The sequence below is a fragment of the Lissotriton helveticus genome, chromosome 5_1 (assembly GCF_964261635.1).
Source record: "Lissotriton helveticus chromosome 5_1, aLisHel1.1, whole genome shotgun sequence".
In the NCBI taxonomy this organism is placed as follows: Eukaryota; Metazoa; Chordata; class Amphibia; order Caudata; family Salamandridae; genus Lissotriton; species Lissotriton helveticus.
In genome coordinates this window covers 1907061095-1907083485 of record NC_136065.1, presented here as the reverse complement: position 1 = coordinate 1907083485, position 22391 = coordinate 1907061095, and the positions used below count along the sequence as shown (strand labels likewise).

Below are 22391 nucleotides of genomic sequence, written 5' to 3'. Positions count from 1 at the left end.
TTATTTATTTTTGCTTGCCTGGGACACACTGCTTTCGAGATCTCTGCAATTCTAGCCATAATTGCAGACCTTCAAGCGCCCTGTACATTGGTGCAGGAAAGGAGCAGTTACATACCTGTAACTATACTACACCAGCATTAGCAACCTTCATAAATATGCTTGAATTATTTTCTTGCGAGGCTGGTCATCCTTGGTAGTATAGGTTTAAACAGCATTCAGTTACCAGTAGGCTGCTGATGGAGCGAGATTTGGAAATAAATTGATTTCAGCTCGCGAAGTTATACTTCCATAATTCAGTAATAAAATTAATAATGTGTGTAATGAGAAAATTAATTCAACCTAGAATAAAATTGCATTCACAAACATGTGGGTTTAACATTTTGTGCTCTATGTTGCATCAAGTAAGTTTTTAAAATAATTAACTAACCTTGTTTTGTTTGTCTATTGTCTTGTCAATATTAATTGCGGCTGTTCAATTAATTGCATGTGCCTATTTTTTATATGCTTTTGTCTATGTGGTGTCTTTTTATTTTATACAGGTATGTGGAGAACCCTGCTGGACTAAATGGAGAATGGTAGATATAAATTCTGCTTTATTTGTTTGCTTCTGCTAGGTAATATAGACTAATGGGTTAATTTATTAGCAAAGGTGGGTAACAGAACAAACTTTATTTCTTGCATGAATTATTCTTTTGTGTTTGTTTATACACTAGTTAACGTGAAATGTGGTTTTGGGCCTAGTGCATTTGCAGTTGGTAAAAGTTCTGCTCGGAGAAAGCAAGAGTTCAGCATGGAAAAATTCTCTGCCAAGCCATTTATATGGAGTAAAATAAACGTGATGAGCTGACTGTTCTTTTAGTCAGCAAGGCCAGCAACCGGCAGAGGAGTGCGACAAGCTAAGGAAGTTGTGAACTTTTTATTAAATTGTTGCAAACTGGAGGAAGCTTCATGACTCGAAAGCAAAGGACAATGGACTCTAAGAAAGAGACGGAACTGAGGTTCTGGAGAATGCGATGACATGACGGCTTGTCACTTGACAGCCAATCGGAGCCTAGTCTCCGCAAAAAGTATATTATTTTTCTTAGATTAGTTAGTCAGAGAAGGTATAAAAACTCATCCCCTTGTAGTGAGACGGCCTGCCGCTTGCTGTTCTCTGGATGGACGTGACGTTGGACTTCATTGCGAGCACGTAAGAGATCCTTGAGATTTTTTTATGGCCCAAACTTGTTTGGAGAGCAGCCGATGGCTGTACATAAATATAGAGGTATTGGGTTGTGCGGGAGGGGCCCGGGGTGATTTAGGTAACTTATTTTTGCAAATCACCTCAATTACACTATGTTCGACATGTCAGACTACAGTGATCTTTAATACTACAACTATTTTATGGAGGACTCAATAGACAATTTTACTTCGGCACTTTAAAAATTAGTATGCACAGGACCTGCGTGATAACCGCCCACAAACTGTATGGAAATCTATTGCTAGCAAAGTGAGGCTGTTTTGGGCAAGTCATTAAAAAATTCAAATGTTATCCCTTTATTAATAATAGGAGTACTCAGTTTGATCACTCAGGCGTATATATGGTTTTTAGTTGCACGTTGCCATAATTTTTTTTTATTTCAAAGTATTTTATAAAATTTTACAAACAGGTACATTCGCTTTACCGTTACAGGGTACCAGCTAAGCTTGGCTGATGTTGTCATGGTTACAGGTAGATGGTATACATGTTTGGCTGTACCCCTTTCTAATTTCTTGCTAGGAGATTAAGGGCAGCTGAAAGAGAAAGAAAGAGTAGAAAAGAAAGGGAGGAGATAGTTTACAAGAAGAGTACTTTAGCAATGGGCCTAGTCTGGGCTTGTAGCCCTTTGTTTTGCGGACAGCCGCCCCCCCTAAAGTGATCTCAGGGGGATTCGTAGGGGTCCAGATAGCACGGTGCCATAATCTTATGAAGTAGTAAATATACAGTTGAACAGCCAGCACAGGACAGAAAAAAATGTTTAACAAATCTTTATTTATTCTGGGCTAGTATGAATCAGACAAGACCACCAATGTATGTTTTCACTGTTCCATCTAGCTACACGACTTCCACCATGCTGGCCCCACCCCAATATGCGTATTATTAGTCCAATGGTCAATGGTCCTCACTCCATTTGTCTCGTGAAACTTCATCTATTAATAACAAAATAATTTATAAGAACACACACACCTTGAGTACTTGTTCCATTTTTTTTTTATTGTCATTTGCTTTGGTCTATACAAAACGTACAGGAAAATAAAAATTCTTGCTTGTCAAAGACACAATGCAAACCCTTGTCTCTCCCCTTCCAACTGAAGGCATTAGCCCACAGTTCAAGATCCTCATTTAAAAAAATCATTTAAAAGATAAAAATGCAAAAATAAAAAGACACCACTCACCAGAAGAAACGTGTTAATTGTGAAAAGCTGGTAGAGTTGCTTTTCCATTTAGTTCAAGTGTTTCTAGTTAAAGCCATATTATAAAAATTGTTTTCACTTTTATTCACACACATTTCATTTTCCATGGTTTCATCATATGTAAAAATGTACACATAATTCTGGTGCAACACTGCAGTGTTGAGAAGTAAAGTCCAGCATCTCTACCAGAAAAGAAGCTGCGATATTGACCACGTTCCTGTACTCGGTGACTGCTACAGTCACCTCTGGCTCACACACACTGCTCTCCACCCTTGAGGCTTCAGCTCAACAACTGCTGGGTAAGGTTGCAGAAAAACAGAGGGTAATAAAATGTGCTTTTCTAGTGGGTTTCCATCTTGTAGAAAAATTATGGAGCCTTTAAGTGAAGATACCATCCAGGTTAACAAAGACCCAGTATCACAATGCACTGGCACTCAAGGGACTTTGAGCGAATTCCTCGCCATTTCAGGCAATATTCAAACTTCAACAATTTAATTTCAGCCAGAGGCCAAATGTAGGATTAGCAGTTCACCAGCACAGGCTCTCCGAGATCATAAGAAGCGGAGGTGAAATGGAATTTGTTTGCCATAAAATTCAGAACCAAGAAAATAAGGGTTCTCTGAGAGTCTTTCATAAGTCCCAGCTACTCTACTGAATCCCACCTAAGCATCTCTTCCTTATATCCCTTGGAAAAAAGGCATTTTAGGCGTTGAATGTGCATCGCATTGGATAAACGTTCCAAATTTTGTAGGCATAGCGATATATACACAGTGAGAACTCAGAAGCATGGTGGGCCAGGATGGTAGGCCGGGGAAAAGGTTAGCAAAGGAGCATGTGTAGTGCAGTCAGGGTTCATTAATGATTGCAAAGAAGTGGTTTAGGAAGGGGACACTAAGCAGGTTGAAAACTGATAAGGGATGTAACTCCAGTGAAGTGGTAAAACCAATCTGAAGCGTCCACAAAGTCTAGTCAGTCGTAGCCATCATTGGAGAGCTAACCGGTGATTTGCCACTATTTGCTTTAAAACGCTAAAAGTACATACAAATTAAGTTATGGATTAAAGCACAAACTTAAAAAATAGACAGCAAAAGCCATTTGCACCATATTAAAATATAAAAAAAAAAGAAATATATTTATATATATATTTATATATTTAGAAAAGGCTTCTACCAGACCAACACAAGCTTTACCAGTCTGCAGGTTGATTTTTTTCTCACTTAATTTTGGAATAGGACAACGTTGCTAAATGTAGTCCTGGCGGCTAAACTCCTCTTCAGAACCAGTGTATGAATAAAAAACAATTTAAGAAACCAATAAAAGCTTGTTCTTGGGAATGGAAATTGTTGCTTAGGCACTTCGATCACCCAGCCTCATCAGCCTTGGTCATCCTTTTCTGGATTAGATTTCTGAAATAAGAGAAAGGAGTCAAAATGTAGAACCGATTGACATTCCTAGTAGAAACATTTTATGTATGCTTTTCGATATTTTGAGAAAAATTACCATATATCAGTTGAAATTGTGCAACCTTAAGATTACCTTAAAGAAGAAGAGCTGGTAATGTAGTAACTTTACATGCGCATCCAAAGAACAAGAAAATGAATGAGTCACTTACCCTCGTTAACGCATAATCTGGTAGAGACAATATCTGGCTACAGATTCCTTACCTTTGCATTTCACAGGTGTCAGACTGGATCCAGCAACTTTTGCTCGAGCAGTACGCCTGCATGCTGTCAGGTGGCTCCTTCCGGCTCCACGTGATATCGCTGTGTCAGTTGTGATCACCTATATAGGCGCCACCGAGGAGCCCGGAGACCGTTCTTTTTCACTTTTTCCATGCCAGACGCACTGAGTGATGACGTGATCAGACTACTGTGTATCAAAACTAGGGCCCTGTAAAGGGAAACAACCCTAGCCCTATAAATGAGTCTGCAGAGCTCAGAGGCATAGGTGGCTGTGTAAGGAATCTGCAGCTAGATTATTGTCCATCAAATGAACAGGTTACCTTCAGTAACGCTTTATCTGGTTGCGACATCTAGCTGCAGATTCCTTACCTTTCAATAGATACCCAAGTCATACTCCCTGGCAGTGGGCTGCAGACTGATTTACTAGGCTAAAAAGTCCTGCAGGACCTGATGGGCGAAATGCCGTCCATACAGACCAGACTGTCGTGGCAGTAGTGTTTCACAAACTTGTGCAGTGAAGCTATTGCTGCAGCCTTGCAGATGTACAGGACTGGCACTCCATGAGCCAATGTCGTAGCCTTCCCCCTAGGGGAATGGGCTCGTAAGCCCTCACAAGGATGCTTCCTAGCTAGGGCGTAGCAGATTTTAATGCAGATAATAACCCAGCATGAAATTGTTAGTTTCTGCACTACCTGACCTTATTTTAGGTCCCAAGTAACCCACAAAGAGTAAGTCTTCCACACGGAACTCTTTTGTGCAGTCAAGATAGAATGACAGCGCTCATTTTGGGTCTAGACGCTGCTCTTCCTTAGAGGGAAGCGGAGGAGCAAAAAAAATGGGCAGTGTGACGGACTGACACAGATGGAATGGGTTCACCGCTTTAAGTAGGCGAAGCACCACCTTATCCAGGAATGTCATATGGTAGGGAGGCTTGAATGACAAAGCCTGCAGGTTGCTCGCCCTCCGGGCTGATGTAATCGCCATTAGAAAGGCTGTCTTGATGGGAAGCAGCTGGAGTGGGACAATTGTGCGATGGCTCAAAGGGAGCACACATGAGATGTGAGAACCAGATTGAGATCCCACTGCGGGGATAAAGGGCGTAGGGGGAAAACAAATGTATCAGGAGGGCTGCAACTTCCTCTCTGAGTAATAGATGATCCTCCACCAGCTGTTCTTGAGTTGGCGCTAAAGGGGGAGGAAAAGACAGAAAGGAAAAAGAATAGCCATCCAGAATGAACTGCAAGACACTTGTCCAATTTTAGGGACCGCCAGCAGAGGAGAGGTTGAATTCTCCTTTCAACTGGACTGGCACGGTCTTGCAGAACGAACATAGGAATGCTTGGAGGATGGAGCTGTCAGGGGTGGGTGGCAGAAGACTTCTAGCTACCATTCCCATGAAGTCAGAATGTACTGTGTTCTTGTCCTTGCACAGCTTGGGGAGTCTGTACAGAGCAGTGGCTGGGTATGGCTGACAGGGCTGCAAACTCCTCCCATTACCACAAAAAGTAGGTAGGGTGTGAGGTGTTACTGAGAGGCCCATGGATCCCAAGGGTCCAGGAACCCACCCAGCCCTGCTTGTTGCAGTACCACACTGCGAGAGTGTGGTCCATGAACACTTGCAACAACTTCCCTTGACAGAGGGAAGAAATGCTTTCAATGCAAGACGGATCGCCTGAAGCGCCAACAAGTTGATGTGGAACCCCAACTCTGCTAAAGACCAGTTTTGCCAGAGCTCCACCTCTCCCAGATGGCCGCCCCATCAAAGGAGTGATGCATCTGTTGGGGCCCGACTCTGACCCAATCGTGGTTCATTAACCACCACTGCCAGTCCTTTGAAGTAACCTCTGAGATCTGAATCATGTCTGAGAAGTTCCCCTGATGCTGCGCCCGCTGTAACTTCAGTTACAGTGCAGAGCCTGCATACGCCATCTGTCATTTTTTCTGAGAGGATGCAGGAGGCCACGAGTTCCAGTAGCCTCAGTCACTCACTGAAATCCAGGCTAGAGGCTGAAACATATGCATCATAACCCGAATACCCAGGACTTGCTGTTCCGGAGGACAAGTCTGAAATTGCACTGTGTCCAGAACAGCTCCGAAAAGGGAGCATCTAAGAAGGAGTAAGGTGTGACGTTGGCATGTTTATAGAGTTCCCCAGTAAAGTAGGAGGTCCGCCGCAGTCTGGAGGTGGGAGACAACAGCCTGGGACAAGGACACCTTCAACAGCCGTTGAGATAGCGGAAAGACAGATACCCCTAACCTGCACAGATTAGCTGCAACCACCGCCATCACCTTGACGAATATGAGAGGGGCGGTGGTAAGGCCAAAAGGTAACGGTGAACTAAAAGTGCTCATGGCCCTCCTGGAACGGCAGGTAACGCCTGTGGGCCGGCAGAATGGGGATGTGAAAATACGCAGTTTGCAAGTCCAACTCTACCAGAGAGTCACCTTGGTCTAGGGCAGGCAAGACCTGAGCCAACGTGAGCATCCTGAATTTCTCCTTTGAGGAAGAGATTGATAGTCCAGCGGTCCATAATAGGACGTATACGTTTGTTCTTTTTGTTATCAGAAAGTAGCAGGAGTAACAATTGCCTACTTCTGAAATAGGAACATTCTATACAGCTCGATAAACAGGAGGGCTGCAACTTCCTCGGAGTAATAGATGATCCTTCACCAGCTGTTCTTGAGTTGGCGCTAAAGGGGGAGGAAAAGACAGAAATGAAAAAGAATAGCCATCCCGAATGAACTGCAAGACACTTGTCCAATGTTAGGGACCGCCAGCAGAGGAGAGGTTGAATTCTCCCTCCAACTGAACTGGCATGGTCTTGCAGAACAAACCTAGGAATGCTTTGAGGATGGAGCTGCCAGGGGTGGGTGGCAGAAGACTTCTAGCGACCATTCCCATGAGGTCAATATGTACCGCGTCCTCGCACAGCTTGGGGAGTCTGTACAGGGCAGTGGCTGGGTATGGCTGACAGGGATGCAAACCCCTCCCATTACCACAAAAAGTAGATAGGGCGTGAGGTGTTACTGAGAGGCCCATGGATCTGGCCGTTGCACGAGATTTATTAAAACGCTCCAATGCAGAGTCTGCCTTCTCCTCGAATAGACTAATCCCATCAATGGGCATGTCCATAAGGTTGGCCTGGAAATCAACAGGAGAATCTACATGTACCCAGCCAGACATGGGGCCGCAATCGACGAAACCGTTCTACCCAGTGAGCCAGTCGTAGCTAAGGTACACCTGATGGTTAACCTTGATGCATCTCCCCCATCTTTCACAACCTGTTAGGTCCGGTGGAGGCTGTGGCCATGCTCTATGTCAGCACCTGTGCCACCGTTTCCCAAAGGGTGTGCAAGAAACGGCCCAATAAGCATGCAGCGTTCACCGACTGTAAGTCTGATGGAAGAAAACCTCTTCTTCCCAAGTGCATCTAGCCTCTTGGATCCCCTGTCTGGGAGAGAAGGGAAAGCGCCATGTGATGGGAAAGCGCCATGTGATGTGGAAGCCTGAACTACCAACCTCTCAGGAGTGGGGTGTCAGCTGAGAAAATTTGGATCACCCAGAGCTGGGCAATGGTGGCATGCCATTGTCCCGTTCACAGGAGCCCCCTGTGCTAGCCTTGGATCATGTGCCTAGAAGGACATTACTCAGTGCTTCATTAAAGGGCAAAAGGGGTTTGGATGAGGAAGTCCCAGGTTGAAGCACTTCGGTCAAGAGATTATTCTTGACCTGACCAGAGAGTAAATCAAGGTCAAGGACCTTCACTGCCCTTCTCACCACCATGGCATAAGAATCTCCCTCCTCCATAGCCACATAAGGCGGAGACAGCATACCAGTATCAGGAGATGTGTCCAGTCCACTTTAAACTTCTCATACCATTCCAATTCTTCACAAGGAGAGTCTAACTGGTACCTCAAGGGTCCAGAGCCCCCTCCCATTCTTCTACCATGCCTGGAACCTCTTGAAAATTGAACAAGCAGTGACAGAGAACCTCTGGGTTCTGTATTCTACGTCAACCAATGTCGATCCGACTCAAAGTTGTGGGGTTCAGAATGGCGCTGACGCCGGGAGCATGGACTTCAGGGCTGGCACAGGTCGCATTGGCACGACCGGTGCAGACGAGGAATGGATTCAAGAGGATCCACCTGCGCAGAGGCTGGGGCAGTCAGCGTGGGGGCCTCCTCCGACCCTGCTGGGCACAGAGGTGCACTGAAGGGGTAGGCCCAGTCAAATACCTGGTGCATGGCCTCATAAAACTCTAATCTGAGCGGGCGTCGGTCTGGCTCCCGGAAATGGGGGGCCGCGCTGAGTTGGACCCGGCAACGATTCGGCGGAAACGTTTCTAGTGCATCAATGCTCCCCACCAGTCTCCTCAACGGACGACAGACAAGGTGAAGTCAAAGTGCACTTGGACTTTTTTCTTATGCCTCTTCCCAGAGTATCCTGAGGAGCTTGATTGTGGAGAAGAGGGACCTGAAGCAGTCCTGTGACTTTCTCTTCCTCGATCGGGACCTCCAAGGAGCCTCTTGACAGTGTAGCCTGCCGGGCAGCAAGGAGTTCCATGGAGGACTCCCGCAAGGCCTTCGCCGCCATGGCCCGGCAGTCCAAGCACGACAGAGTCATGGTCGCGCTGAGATATCACAAGCAAACAAGTTGGGTGTCGGTTACTGACATGGCATGCTGAACTGCTTCACATAGCTTGAAACCTACCCATATCGGTCATTCCTTGACAAACAAAGGGGGAAAAAAACGAAAAATTTCTCTGGATCAGTGCTAAATGGTGCAGAAAGAAAACAACTGACGCAGTACACAAGATGGCGCCAATATAGGAGACTGCAGCGTCACAGCTTACGTCAAACAACGATGGATAGAGCCACCCGACAGAGGTACTGCTCACACACAAGTTTCTGGATCCAGTCTGATGCCTGGGAAGAAATGCGTTGCTTACCTGTAACTGCAGTTATCCAGTATTGGTATCTTTCAAAGATTCACATGCCTGAATCATTCCCAGTCGTCGGGATGGGAGTCCCCAGTACATAAATAAAGTAATGTCCCATTAGAAATATAGAGTAATAGGCCAAAGGCCCCACAATAGTAAAATATCCATGTCCTTTTGGAAAAAGGACCAAACTCTAGAGAAGAGCCAATCAGCTATCACCTCCCTCAAACCCTCCTGTCCCTCAGATTTTCGTAAGCATTGTGCTAAGTAGGCCTACTACTGAGAGAGTTAGAGGAGTCCTTCCAGGGGAGGCGGGAGGGTTGCATCTGAATCTATGAAAGAAACCAATACTGAATAACTGCAGTTACAGGTAAGTAACGCATTTCTTATCCAGTATTAGGGTATCTTTCATAGATTCACATGCCTGAATCAGAGGAGCAAGCAATGATAATCACATTTCGGATGGTACAGTATATACAAATTCACCGGATAATCACATATCAAAGTGACAAATAGAAAATATCAAAATGTAAGCAAAGATACCATCAAGAATTACAATAGAGAAATGTGTGTATATGAGAAAGGATGGTGGGATGAAAAGCAGGCTCACCTCCATCGAAATATATGAAGAAGTACTGCTTGTCCCACTGCAGCATCCTTCATGAGTTCTGTATCCAAGCAGTAATGCTTGGTGAATGTATGCGGCGTCTTCCACGTTGCCGCTCTGCAAATGTCTATGATAGGCAAACCTGCGAAGAGCGCCATGGATGTAGACATCGCTCTAGTGGAATGGGCCCGTACTTTAGATTACTGGGGTTGCCCCGCCTGTTCGTGACAAAATGAAATAGCTGCAGAGATCCAGCGAGAAATACTTGGTTTAGTGAGTGGAAGGTCTTTTCTAGGTCTACTGTAGGCCGCAAAGAGCTGGTTGGATTTGCGGAAGGTTTTTTTCTTCTCAATATAAAACTTTAGGCAGCGTTTAAGATCCAGAGAATGTAATGTCTTCTCTGCCACAGTGTGAGGATTTGGAAAGAAGGAGCGCAAGACTACAGGCTCGTTGAGATGGAAGTTAGACGGGACCTTTGGTACACATTTTGGGTTTGTCCGTAATAGCACTCAGTCTTGTTTGAATTGCAGAAAAGGCTCTTTAATTGAGAAAGCCTGGAGCTCACTTGCTCGTCTTGTAGAAGTAAGGGCGAGAAGGAGTGCCGTTTTCCAAGAAAGATACTTAATCAGCTCATGAAACATCCCTTTGAGCCGATACACAGCACTGATCTTAAGGACTGTGTTGAGCTGCCAAGTAGGAGGTAAAGTCTTCACAGGAGGAAAAGTCGTCAAGATGCCTCTAAGAAACTGTTTGATAAATCTGTCAGATTAGAGAGAAGGGCCAGCAGAAGATCTTCTGTAACGGAATATTGCCGCCAAGTGAACTCTGATGGGAGCATGAGCCAGACCTGAATTCGCTAATTATGTTATTACACACCGAGTTGTTTGTGGAAAGGGCCGGGACACTCTGTCGGAGTAGCCGTGCGCTATAAAAATGCATTTTAACATAACATAACATTCGCCAAATGGAGAAGGTAAGGTAATATTTGTACTGGAGAAGAAGAAAAAGGATGTATTTTCTGAGTTTTACACCAAATGCAAAACCTCTTCCATTTTAAAGAGTAGGTCTTGTTAGTACTGTCGAGTCAGAGCTACCCTACAATCCGGCGGAATATTTAAATTCTGAAATTCTTTGAACTCAGGAGCCAAGCAGATAACCTGAGAGATGCCGGATACGGATGCTGGACTTGCTGGTGGTTCATTGTGAGGAGAGAAGGAAACTGCTTCAACCGTATTGGCGGTTCCAGAGAGAGAAGGTTAAGCTCTGTGAACCAATGTTGGAGTGGCCAAGCTGGGGCTATTAGAATGTGTGCAAGGCTCCGCTTTCAATTTCCTGAGGACTCTGGAAATCATTGGAAATGGTGTAAAAGCGTGTGCAAAGAGGTTGCACCATGCGATCGAAAATGCATTCCCTAGAGATCACTTCTGGAGATGCCAGCTTGCAAAGTGTTGGCATTTGGCGTTCTGTCCTGTAGCGAATAGATCTATGAGAGGAGTGCCCCATCATGAGAATTTTTGGTTGCGGATCCCCTGGTCCAATTCCCACTCATGACACGTTGTGTGTTGCCTGCTTAGTGAATCGGCCAGAACGTGGTCTGCTCCTGGGACATACTCTGCCCGAAGGGAGATATTGTGCAGGATCAACCAGTTCCAGAATTTTTGCGATTCGCGAGAGAATGTTAGTGAGAGAGTCCCTCCCTGTTTGTTGAGATAGTGCATAGTCGTGGTATTGTCCGTACGCACAAGCACAAGAGAAGTCCTGATTCTTGGAAGAAAAGCTTGAAGGGCGAGGAAGACCGCTCTTAGTTAGAGATTTATATGAAGCTCTTTCTCGAAGGGGGACCACTTCCCACTTATCTGCAGTTCTTGGAGGAAAGCTCCCCAACCTCCCAGTGAGGCATCTGTTGTGATGATATGCGGCGAAGCTGGAAGCAAGAAAGGCAAGCCTTGAGAACGGTTCTAAAGACAAATCCACCATTGCAGAGCCTTGATCATCTGAGGGGTCATTCGTATGATATCGTCGAATGAACGTGTGCATTGGACCCATTGCGCTGAGAGCGCTTCTTGGAGAGGGCGCATGCGGAGACGGCAGTGTGGAACCAGTAAGATACATGATGACATCATCCAGAGTAGAGACTTGAAGAGGCGAACTGTCAAGGACCTCTTGGAAGTTATGAGAATATCCAGTGACAGAAGCTTATCCTTTCTTTCGTGCGATGGAAAAGCTTTCTTCTGTTTTGTGTCGAGGGTAGCGCCTAGGAAATGTATACGCTGAGAAGGCAGAAGGACTGATTTGTCCCGATTGAGTGTGAGTCCCAAACGATTGAAAAGCTGTAGACATGCGTTGGAAGACCTGGACGTGTCTTCTAATGAGCTAAAAAACGGTGTTGGATCTAGCCCTGATCTCTTGACTGGGTGAGAGTACTCTGCTTAATTCAGAGACTCTGTCCATCACCACCCCTTGTTGTAAATTATTTTGTCCACCTTAAGCGTGGAAGGGTATACTCAGATGTGAGTCCCTTGCTCATTGCACCATCAGGATTCAAGCAAGCCGGGCCGAAGACGCCTGAAATGGCAGAAACCGGTCCCCGGAAGCTTGTTTCCTTCCCAGTGTAAGAATTGGCTTTTGTAGTCTGGTCTGCCCTGTTCCCATGATGCACTGGGCCAGGGACAGACTAATTTGCATACAGCCAGGTTCTGAAACTGGGATGGTGCAATGAGCTAAAAAACGGTGTTGGATCCAGCCCTGATCTCTTGACTGGGTGAGAGTACTCTGCTTAATTCAGAGACTCTGTCCATCACCACCCCTTGTTGTAAATTATTTTGTCCACCTTAAGCGTGGAAGGGTATACTCAGATGTGAGTCCCTTGCTCATTGCACCATCAGGATTCAAGCAAGCCGGGCCGAAGACGCCTGAAATGGCAGAAACCGGTCCCCGGAAGCTTGTTTCCTTCCCAGTGTAAGAATTGGCTTTTGTAGTCTGGTCTGCCCTGTTCCCATGATGCACTGGGCCAGGGACAGACTAATTTGCATACAGCCAGGTTCTGAAACTGGGATGGTGCAATGAGCTAAAAAACGGTGTTGGATCTAGCCCTGATCTCTTGACTGGGTGAGAGTACTCTGCTTAATTCAGAGACTCTGTCCATCACCACCCCTTGTTGTAAAATCATTATTTTTTTTTTTTTCCTAAGGATGGTGCCTTGATTAGCCAGTCATCCAGATATGGAAAAACTTGATGGTGTTGTTGCCAGAGATATGCAGCCACTGGAGAAAGGCATTTCGTAAAGATGCGTGGTGCAGACTTAAGCCCGAAAGGTAGGACGTGGAATTTAAAGTGTCTGCCCGCTACTGCAAACCTTAAGAACTTTGTGATTCCGGTAAATAAGGATATAAAAATAAGCATCCTGAAGATCTAAAGACACCATGTAATCTGCCGCATCTAGAAGTTGTAGAACCTCCTGGATTGTCACCATATGAAACAACTGCTTTTTCAAGTTGTTGTTGAGGGATCTCAGGTCTAAAATTGGTCTCCATTTCTTCTCCTTTTTCTGAATCAGGAAAAAAACGGAGTAAAATCCTTTCCCCCGTTGAGAAAGAGGAACTCTTTCTAACGCTCCCTTCTGGAGCATAAGAGAAATCTCCCGGAGAAGTATATGTAGATTTTTGGGGAGCATAGGTCGGGGAGGGGTTTGGGGAGGGATGTGAACAAATTCAAGTGAATGACCGAATTGAACTAATTGTAGAACCCAACGGTTCGTTGTAATTTGCTTCCAATTGGTTAGAAAATGAGAAATTCTTCCTCCAATTTTTGAGTGCAGAGATGAACGGGAGACTGGCTGAAGTGAAGGGTCATGGTCGCCGAGCAGTGCCTTTTTGTTGACCTTTTCGACGAAAGGATGATTTACCATTAGATGATTGCTGCTGCTGCTGTTGATACTGTGGTCGATGTTGACCAGAAGAGTAGGACGACCGATATTGGTAATCGCCTCTAAAAGAGGACAGCCCTCTCCCTCTTGATCCACGAAAGGAAGGATTTTTAAATTGGAGGGTTCCCAAAGCTCTGGCTGTGTCCGTATCTTTCTTTATACTTTGGAGAGCCTCATCAATTTGTGGCCCAAAAAGAAACTGGCCATGATCGGGCATATCCAAGATCTTGCCAGCCAGCTGACGAAATCCAGTAGACGAGATATCCATCGCACAATCTATTATTTCCGATGCGGAGGGTTCATCTTCAAGCAATATCTTCTTTGCCTCCTCTTTTGACTCTTCAGGCAAGGCTGCCAGATATGGAGCTATGTCCCCCCATAACTGCCTATTGTATCGCCCCAATAGTGCTTAAGCATTGGACGCTCTTACTGTCAACGCAGACATTGAAGAAAAATGCTTTCCGATGTTATCCAACCTTCGGCCTTCCTTATCCGGCGGAGCTGTTAACGGGGCAAAGGGATTTTTGGACTTTCTTTGAGCCGCCTGCATTATAACAGAGTCCGGCTTGGGATGTCCTATTAAGCAAGCTGGAGCAATATCGGGCGCCTTGTATTTTTTATCCAGGAGAGAAAACACTGGAGGCACAGAGGAAGGATTTTGCCTAATCTTCACACCCTGACCCCAGAAGTATTCTATTATGGGTATAGATCTTACTGACTTCTTGAAAGGCTCCTTAAAATCATACAAGAAGCAATCCTGTTGGTGGGAAGTCATGGGTATTTAAAAACATTGAGCTGCTCTCACAACGTTATGGAACCCCCCCCCCCCCCGATGTCTTCAGGTGGTGAGTCAGCCTGTGTAGGCACTGGAGAAGCAGGACGGCGAATGACGTAGACGTCCCATTCATCATGGTTAGACTGGGTGTCTTGAAGTTCCCCCTCTTCATGCTGACCTTCCTCCTCGTCATCATCAGTAGATGGAGGATGCGGCGAAATGACAGGCTCCGGCTGTAAATTTAAGGTGGAGGCCGTGGTCTTGGTGGTGGAGACACCACCGGGGGTTGAGGTTTAGGAGATGTTGGAAACCTCTGTAGTCTGTAATGAGATATTGTAAATCCGAAACCAAGGAGGCTGGAAGACAAACCATTGGTGGAGGAGGTGGTTGATATTCTTCCTCCTGATCCTGGTCTTCCTCATCGGAACTTTCTTGATAGTTTACATTAAGTTCAGAGGGGCTTGTCGCCGTTTGAAACATACTACCCTCATCCGAATCTTCTTCCAGAAGACATACTGGAGGCAGTGGTTGGACCCTACTTGAGAGGTTAGGGCCGGCGTCAACGTCTTCTTTGTAATTTTTAGATGCACATATGTGCTTTTCTGATTTGAATCAGTCGTCGTCGACGGTGAAACGTCGACAGGTGTCTTAGTTGATGGAGGTATCTTCGACGGCGCCGTCGTCACTGTCGTCATCACAGATGGAGATCTTGTCGACGGTATGGTTTTCGCCGACGGAGCTTTCGTCGACGATGGCTTGGATGTCGACGGGGTGGTCTTAGTCGTCAAGCTAGTCGACGACCCAGTCGTCGGCGATCGCAGCGTCAGCGGTTGCTTAGACGTCGACGATGTCTTTTTGATCTTTATCGTTGACTAGGTTAATGACTGTTGCCATCGCCGTGGAGACAGTTGTCGTCGACGAAGTGGCACATAATACCTACAGATCACGCACGTAACCTGGGCTTCATCCTAGACTCCTCCCTCTCGATGACCAGACAAGTCAACGCCGTCTCATCTTCATGCTTCAACATCCTACGCACGCTCAAAAAAAATCTTCCGCTGGATCCCCACCGAAACAAGAAAGACAGTCACCCACGCACTGGTCACCAGCCGACTGGATTATGGAAATACCCTTTACGCTGGAACCACAGCCAAACTTCAGAAAAAACTCCAACGCATCCAAAACGCCTCAGCCAGACTCATTCTGGACATCCCCCGTCACGCTCACATTACCGATCACCTGAAGGATCTCCACTGGCTCCCAGTCAACAAGAGAATAACGTTCCGTCTCCTCACCCACAAGGCCCTTTACAACCTAGGACCCGAATGCCTCAACACACGACTGTCCTTCTACACACCCACCCGCCAACTACGATCTTCCAATCAAGCCCTAGCCGTAATTCCGCGCATCAACAGATCCACCATGGGAGGAAGATCCTTCTCCTACCTAGCGGCCAAAACCTGGAATTCTCTCCCCACTCACCTCCGACTCACACAGAACCACCTCTCCTTCAGAAAGCAACTAAAAACCTGGCTATTCGATAAGTAATTCACCTACCCTCCCTCAAGTGCCTTGAGACCCTCTGGGTGAGTAGTGCGCTATACAAATTCCTGAACTTGAACTACACGCCAAGACCCACGGGTGCGGACCATAATGAGCAGGCATGCACAGCCGGCAGCTGACAATACCATGAAGCTGTGCGCCCAGAACAAGCCAAGTTCAAGACGAAGGCAGAGGCCAGGGAACTCCAGAACAACCCCCAGAGGAGGACCGTTCCAAAGACACAAACCGACCCACGAAAGAAGTGGGACCAGCCAGAAGAGAAAAATGACAAATACGTAGGACAGACCTAAACCGTCAACCAGAACACAGGAAAATACTAGGAGAATCCTAGCCCCCCTGGACACAAGACAGAGGACCAGGCCCGAAACACCAGACAAGAAGGCAGAAATACCACGGCAACGCCGTAGACGGCAAGCCAAAGCAGGTCTAGCGATGTAGCGGATACTGAAAGTGACAGAGCCTGGAGCAGCGCAAGCTGCGCTAAGACAAAAGAGAAAAGAGACCGCACCAGCAGTATACAGGGACGCCAGGAATGGCAAGGCACCCGAAAAAGGGTGTCCACATCGTCCCAGCTTAGGACAGAGCTACACAATAGCTACAAGTACCCCACGTATGACACGTTCCAAAGAAAACATGGGAACCCCTTGTAGGGAACAAATCCCGCAGCAGAATACAAGAACAAATGACCTGCGAGTAGTAACACAGACTGCTTACCAATCAGCCAAAAACCACAAAGCCAAAGGGCTGTGCCAACAGTACAGAGGGGCCAACTTAAGGACCCTGAAGGCACGTCAAACCACACAGAACACACAGACGGGTCAACCAAACACTAGACCCAAGAAAAATGGTGGGATAACGCCTCCCATAAAGTACCGGAGGACCGACAAGCCAAGCTCACGGAGTGGTGGGGGAGGAGGGGGGGGCGGGGGGGGGCAGTCAGGTGTGGGGGTGTGGGTGTGGGTTTCAGGAGGAGGAGGAGGACGGAGCCCCGCAAGGAGCCATTGAATGGCGTAGTCCGCTTGGGTGTTAAACAAAAGAACCCCATCAAAAGGCAGGTCGACCAGCCGCTCCTTAATATTCTCTGGAAAAATGCCATCCAACAACCAAGCATGGTGGCGGAGAGCCACAGAACTTGCCACAGCGCGTCCGAGAGCATGAGAAACATCCAAGGCCGAACGGAGAATAAACGCGGCCAACTCCCAGCCCTCCAACACATGGAGTTGCAGATCAGTGCGAATACCTATGTGGGAGGCGCGAGACAGAATGGACTCAGCGGAATTCCATAGGCTGGAGGTAACCCTAGCCAACACACAAAGTGTGTTGAGCGCTCGCAAAGCAGCACTAGAGGTAGCGAAGATGTTACGCCCCCATGAATCCAACCACCGGGCCTCCTGTGACGGAGGGAACACGGAGGGCAAAGAAAGAAAAGCAGTCTGCAGGAGAGGGCCCTGGGTAGAAGGGTGGAAAGAAAGGCAGACTGGTTCATGCGAAGCAGGACGGTGGCAATGAAGGAGCGGCTGTGGCACCGGATCTCCCGTGGCAGGACACCCCCTGAAGAGAGTTGTGGAGCGAAGCTTCAAATGAAAGCAGTAGCTCCCTTCCACCAGAGTCCTGGTGGAGAACTTTAAACAAATGGCCCGTAGGGAATCGGGTGACTGGGTTGCCCATTTGCCAAATTCCAGCGGGCGTGGAAATGGCCCAGACAAAGGCTACACTCTCCTCCGTAGGGCGTTGCGGGGGAGAGAGCAATTCCTCCGTGGGCAATGGCTACAAACTAAGCCGTCCATCCCAGAGTCCAGCTGGAGGAAGAAATGACCAGCCTCTCTATGATGGAAGATCCTCGGACGAGTGGGGGGCCTGAGGGTCCTTCGCGGGAAGGTGGAGAAGCCTGCGGAGCAACCAACAGTGAGTTGTGGAAGAGCGAGTCCGTGGGCTGTGGCCGCAGAGAAGGTGAAGAGTCCTCCCTAGAAGATGCCAGGGAAAAGTAACGACGCGGCGCCCCATCTCCGGAGAAGAGGAGACAAGAAGATGACAAACCTCCGGAGAGGGGACCTCTGGAAAAGAGTCGATGACCTGACGCCGGCACGGCGCCGTGGAGTCCGCTACAGGTGCCAGAGCGACATCGATCAGCGCCGAAGCAGTCATCGGGGGCACAAAGTCGACCTCCACCACCACTTGCGTACTAGGAGAATGGGGTGGGGTCAGAGCCGCCAAAGAATGGCGCCAAAAAGGCACCGACTCTACCTCAGACGAGGCATTCGCCTGCATAGAGGGCCGAGAGGGACCCGGGGAGGCACCCCGGACCCCAGCCACCACCCGCAGCGCCGCTGGGGAGGAAAGCTGTTTGGCACCAGAACAGCGTCAGCTCAGCCTCCGGTAAGGCAGCCGCCTGCCCAGAGGAACGAGGGGGAATCTGGGAAGAACCAGGAGTCCCAGCGATCTCCTGCATAACCACACGGACCCCCTTGGGGATTTGCGGCAAGGCAGAGAAGCCGTGGGTCGAAGAGGGGAACCCCGTAGAGCCGCACCTAAACTACACCACACCCCCAAAACCTGAAGCCGAACTAGTCAGCGCCTAGGTCTAAACCTCCGGCGACTCCGCGGAAGGCCCCGCACATGTCGAGGGATCCATGGACGTCTCAGGAAGAGGAAGGGGCAAAGCAGCCTGCAGAGCCATAGCGTAGGCCTCCATTTGGGCCCTAGTTGCCCCGACGCAAGGAAACGGTGGGTAGGGTGGCAACGAGCGAGGCCGCATGTCCCGAGACGAACCCGCGCCCTCTGCAGAACGGGGAACAGGCCTTGGTGACAAGCTGTAAGACTTACCGGTGGGCGAGCGACGCCCATGTGGCCTCGGTGAAGGACGATGCCATAGGCGGAATCGGCGGTTCTTGGACCCTTCCAAGGAAGGGGATGGGCGCGGTGTTGAGACCGATCTGGACAAGCGGGCTGAAAGTAGTTTCATCCGGAGCTCCCGCCAGGACTTCAGCTTCAGATGCGGACAAGCATCGCAGTCCGTAGAATCATGGTGCTCGCCCAAACACCACATACAAATAGGGTGAGGGTAAGTCGCCGTCATCTGACACGCACAAGTATTACACTTCTTGAAACCCGAAGGCTTTCGCACACTGTTCCTCAACGCAAAAGCGTTAAAGGAAGGCCTAAAAGCAGGTCAGGGACACGACCTGGATCCGCGTTGCACGCGGAAAAGAAGGAAACTGACGTCAGCGCGCTGGGGTGGTGTTTGTGACCTCGCTGATGTCACGCCCGCGGACGTCAGGGAGGAGTCCAGTGGTACTGCCCCCGGTGCGCAGAGATGATGTGGCAAAGAAAATTCTCAGGATCCAGAATCGCGCCTGGGGATAATTCTACGTTAAGGAATCTGCGGCTAGTAGTCTCTATCAGATCAAAATTTTAAATAAAAATAATGGATTAAGATAAGAGGGGTGTGAACCCTCCACATAAGAAGTACAATACAAACATTTGTGCATAACAGACTTAAAGCGGGTTTGGTCCACAAGGTAGATCAGAACAAAGTACTCTGGTTAATGCAATACAACCAAGCCTCCACAAGATGGATGCATGGACAGTAGTGATTGCATACATTTTTGATTTTAACAAGTTCATCAGGTAATAGTCTGTCTAAATTTGAAACCAGATTGGAATTAGATCAGTAAAGTTAGGAGCAGAAAGAGGTTACTAACCCAATTCTATAGCACAGCTATCTTCTAGAACACAAAGTCTTTTAAGCCTCATTCATCACCAATGGTCTTTACCAGGTAGGCGCAACTTCACTATGCCTACGTTTCTCAGTTAGAGTTCCAACAAAATGGACTAGCCACCTTAAACTTCGATCCAGTGTCCTTATATAGCTTCACCAGAGCATTCAGAAGATGCGAAAGGCACATTCAAGAGTGATTTAAGAAGGATTTGGTTTGTTTTCAAGAGACTAACTTCTTTGTTATCAAGCTAGAATACATAACTGTCGACCAACAGTCTTAAGTCATAATGTCACATGAGGAGCAATCATGACATGGTTTGACCCACACTTATCACCAAATTTGACAGTAAGTGTAGGTTGGTTACAGTCATAAGCCTTTTCTCACTTTAAAACATTGAGCTATCTAGCAAAAGAATACAATACCTTCAACCAGCCAACCTTACCTTGTGCAAAGCAGATTTATGCCATCATGTCGTGAAAGCGGCCCCGGTCACTATAGTTATCGGGTAAGTAGTCCATCTCCATGTCTGGACCAATATCTATATTCTCTAGAACGTCTCCGTTGTATACAGGGCGGTAATTTTCCATTTCTGGAGAGGAAAACAAAGTAGCTGTACAATCACGTGTGAACTCGTAAAATACCAAGCTTGAGTTATTGAAGTTATCAGAAAGAACGTGCAACTGACTAATATTACTTACTTTTAGGGACAATATTTCTCATGGCTGATCTTCCTACAGATTGCTTACGTTCTGAATGATCTTTTTAGGCGAGAGTGATCTAAAAAAACATTTTTCCACCAATATTCCTCCCACAGCTGCCAGGTGACTTCATACAGCCTCAGCATAATTTCACAGCTGAATGTGTAGACATAGAAGTCTTTTAAGTGCCAACAGACATGCTGGCATAAGTTCCTGAAACTCTTCCTTCGTCCCCACTTGTGTGCAGATAGGAACCAAGAGAATTCAACAGCAACAAATGCAGCACATAGGTTTGTAAGCTTTGGGAACCTATTAACCCGGCACCAACTCTGAGGGAGGAGGGTGGTGAGGAATCCGTGGGAAGAATATGCATCAGCCAAAAATGAGGTTATAAAAAGGTAAATAACTTTCTCCTAATGGATACATCTTTCTGCAGATTACTCACCTCAAGAAGAAGTCCCAAAGCAATAACTCTTGTAGGTGGGACTGAGTAAAGCCTATTAACCAAGGAAATCCTGCAACACTGCTCAAGAAAAATACCCATGCCGGAGATATGAGGCAGTAGTAATCGGCAAAAGTATGCAAGGACTACCATGTCGCTGCCCAGCAGATGTCTGCAATATGAATCCCCTGAAAAGAACTATGAAAGCAGCAAAGGCCCTGTTGCATGGGCAGAACAGAGACTCATACAGATTAACAAATTCTAAATGGTGTGGTTTGGTCACCACCTTGCTCTTCCAGGTACCTGCAAAGCCCACAAAGATCCATTCTATTCTCTTGCATGCAGTCAATTTAATAGGACACCACTTGTAGGATCCAGTCTTGGCAGAAGCTCCTCATTTTAATTGGATGGGAGCAGTGAAGGAAAATAGAAGGTGAATATACTGGCAGATATTAAGACACTGCTTTCAGTAAGAAGGATGAGCCAGTGCGAAGGACCAACTTAATTAGTAAAAGATAATTTAAAAAAAAAAAACTGTGAAAGATGAACTAACACAGGGCCTAAAGTTCTCTTACCATAGGAGCTTAGGTTCTTGCCACCTACAATACTGTTCAGAGTGGGAACTCGAATAGTGATGCCATTAAGAATATCAACACATTTTAAATCCTATTGAGGAAAAATAAACAGAGTGGGAGAAAACGCAAATCTTTCAGAAAACATGCCACTAATGGCAATATAAAAATTAACTATGTGGTTGTACTGTGCACTCACATCTTCGTGGTAATCAGCTAATTTCCAAAGTTTATGTAGTTTTTCAACAGGGCGTGATTTTCAATCATTTATACAAACAGAAAACATTTTTATCTTTGCAATTGTTTGTTTACATGCAAATGAATTCATGTATAAATAAATAATTAAAATGATTGAACATTTTGACAATAAAGAAAGAAAAGGTTGATATAGAATTATTATCTTAAAAGATTATATTCATTGACACAATCAAGTAGCAAACCTTAAGGGTTAGCATTCGCAGTGCAGGAAGGGTCTGGTGACAACTCATCACCTATCACGTTCTATTACTTTCAGGATAGTAGCGCCCTCCTCCCTACCCGCACACCCTGTTGAAAAACTACATAAACTTTGGAAATTAGCTGATTACCACCAAGATTTGAGTGCACAGTACAACCACATAGTTCATTTTTCAATTTTTGCTACCAGTACTGTAGCACCAACAAAATGCAGTTTGATTCAATTTCGAATATAACTGACAATAAAGCCAAAACTAAAACTTAAACAGCTCAACCTTCAGATATTTATGCTTTGATAAGACATCCAAACTTTCAGCAGACAAAGTGGATCGATACCTCAACAGTTAAGACAATTGGAATTCCTGTCTAAAAGAGTACTAAACCAAAAACTTCACGCTTCTACTCATACAATACCATAAAGTTCAAAGAATACCGCGAGGATTACGGCTACCAATCAAACCTATGCTCCTCAAACTTCAAGCCAATAAACATTTCATGGACAAATGGCACGCAATCCTCAATAAATGTTCATTAGATTTAATCTTACTACTAGTAGAGGAACTTGCAAAAATCATCAAG

General features: G+C 46.5%; 1 protein-coding gene across 1 annotated transcript in view; it reads right to left on the bottom strand.

The window, feature by feature from the left end:
- Positions 1–2212: 2212 nt before the first annotated feature.
- Positions 2213–22391, bottom strand: part of JUP (junction plakoglobin) — a 187164-nt gene continuing 166985 nt past the window's right edge. The window contains exons 14-15 of the mRNA XM_078645450.1: positions 20087–20233; positions 2213–3839 (exon numbers count right to left, since the gene is read on the bottom strand). Of these exons, the coding sequence (XP_078501576.1) occupies positions 20103–20233 (131 nt within the window). The 3' untranslated portion in view covers positions 2213–3839; positions 20087–20102. The remainder of the gene's footprint in view (positions 3840–20086; positions 20234–22391) is intronic.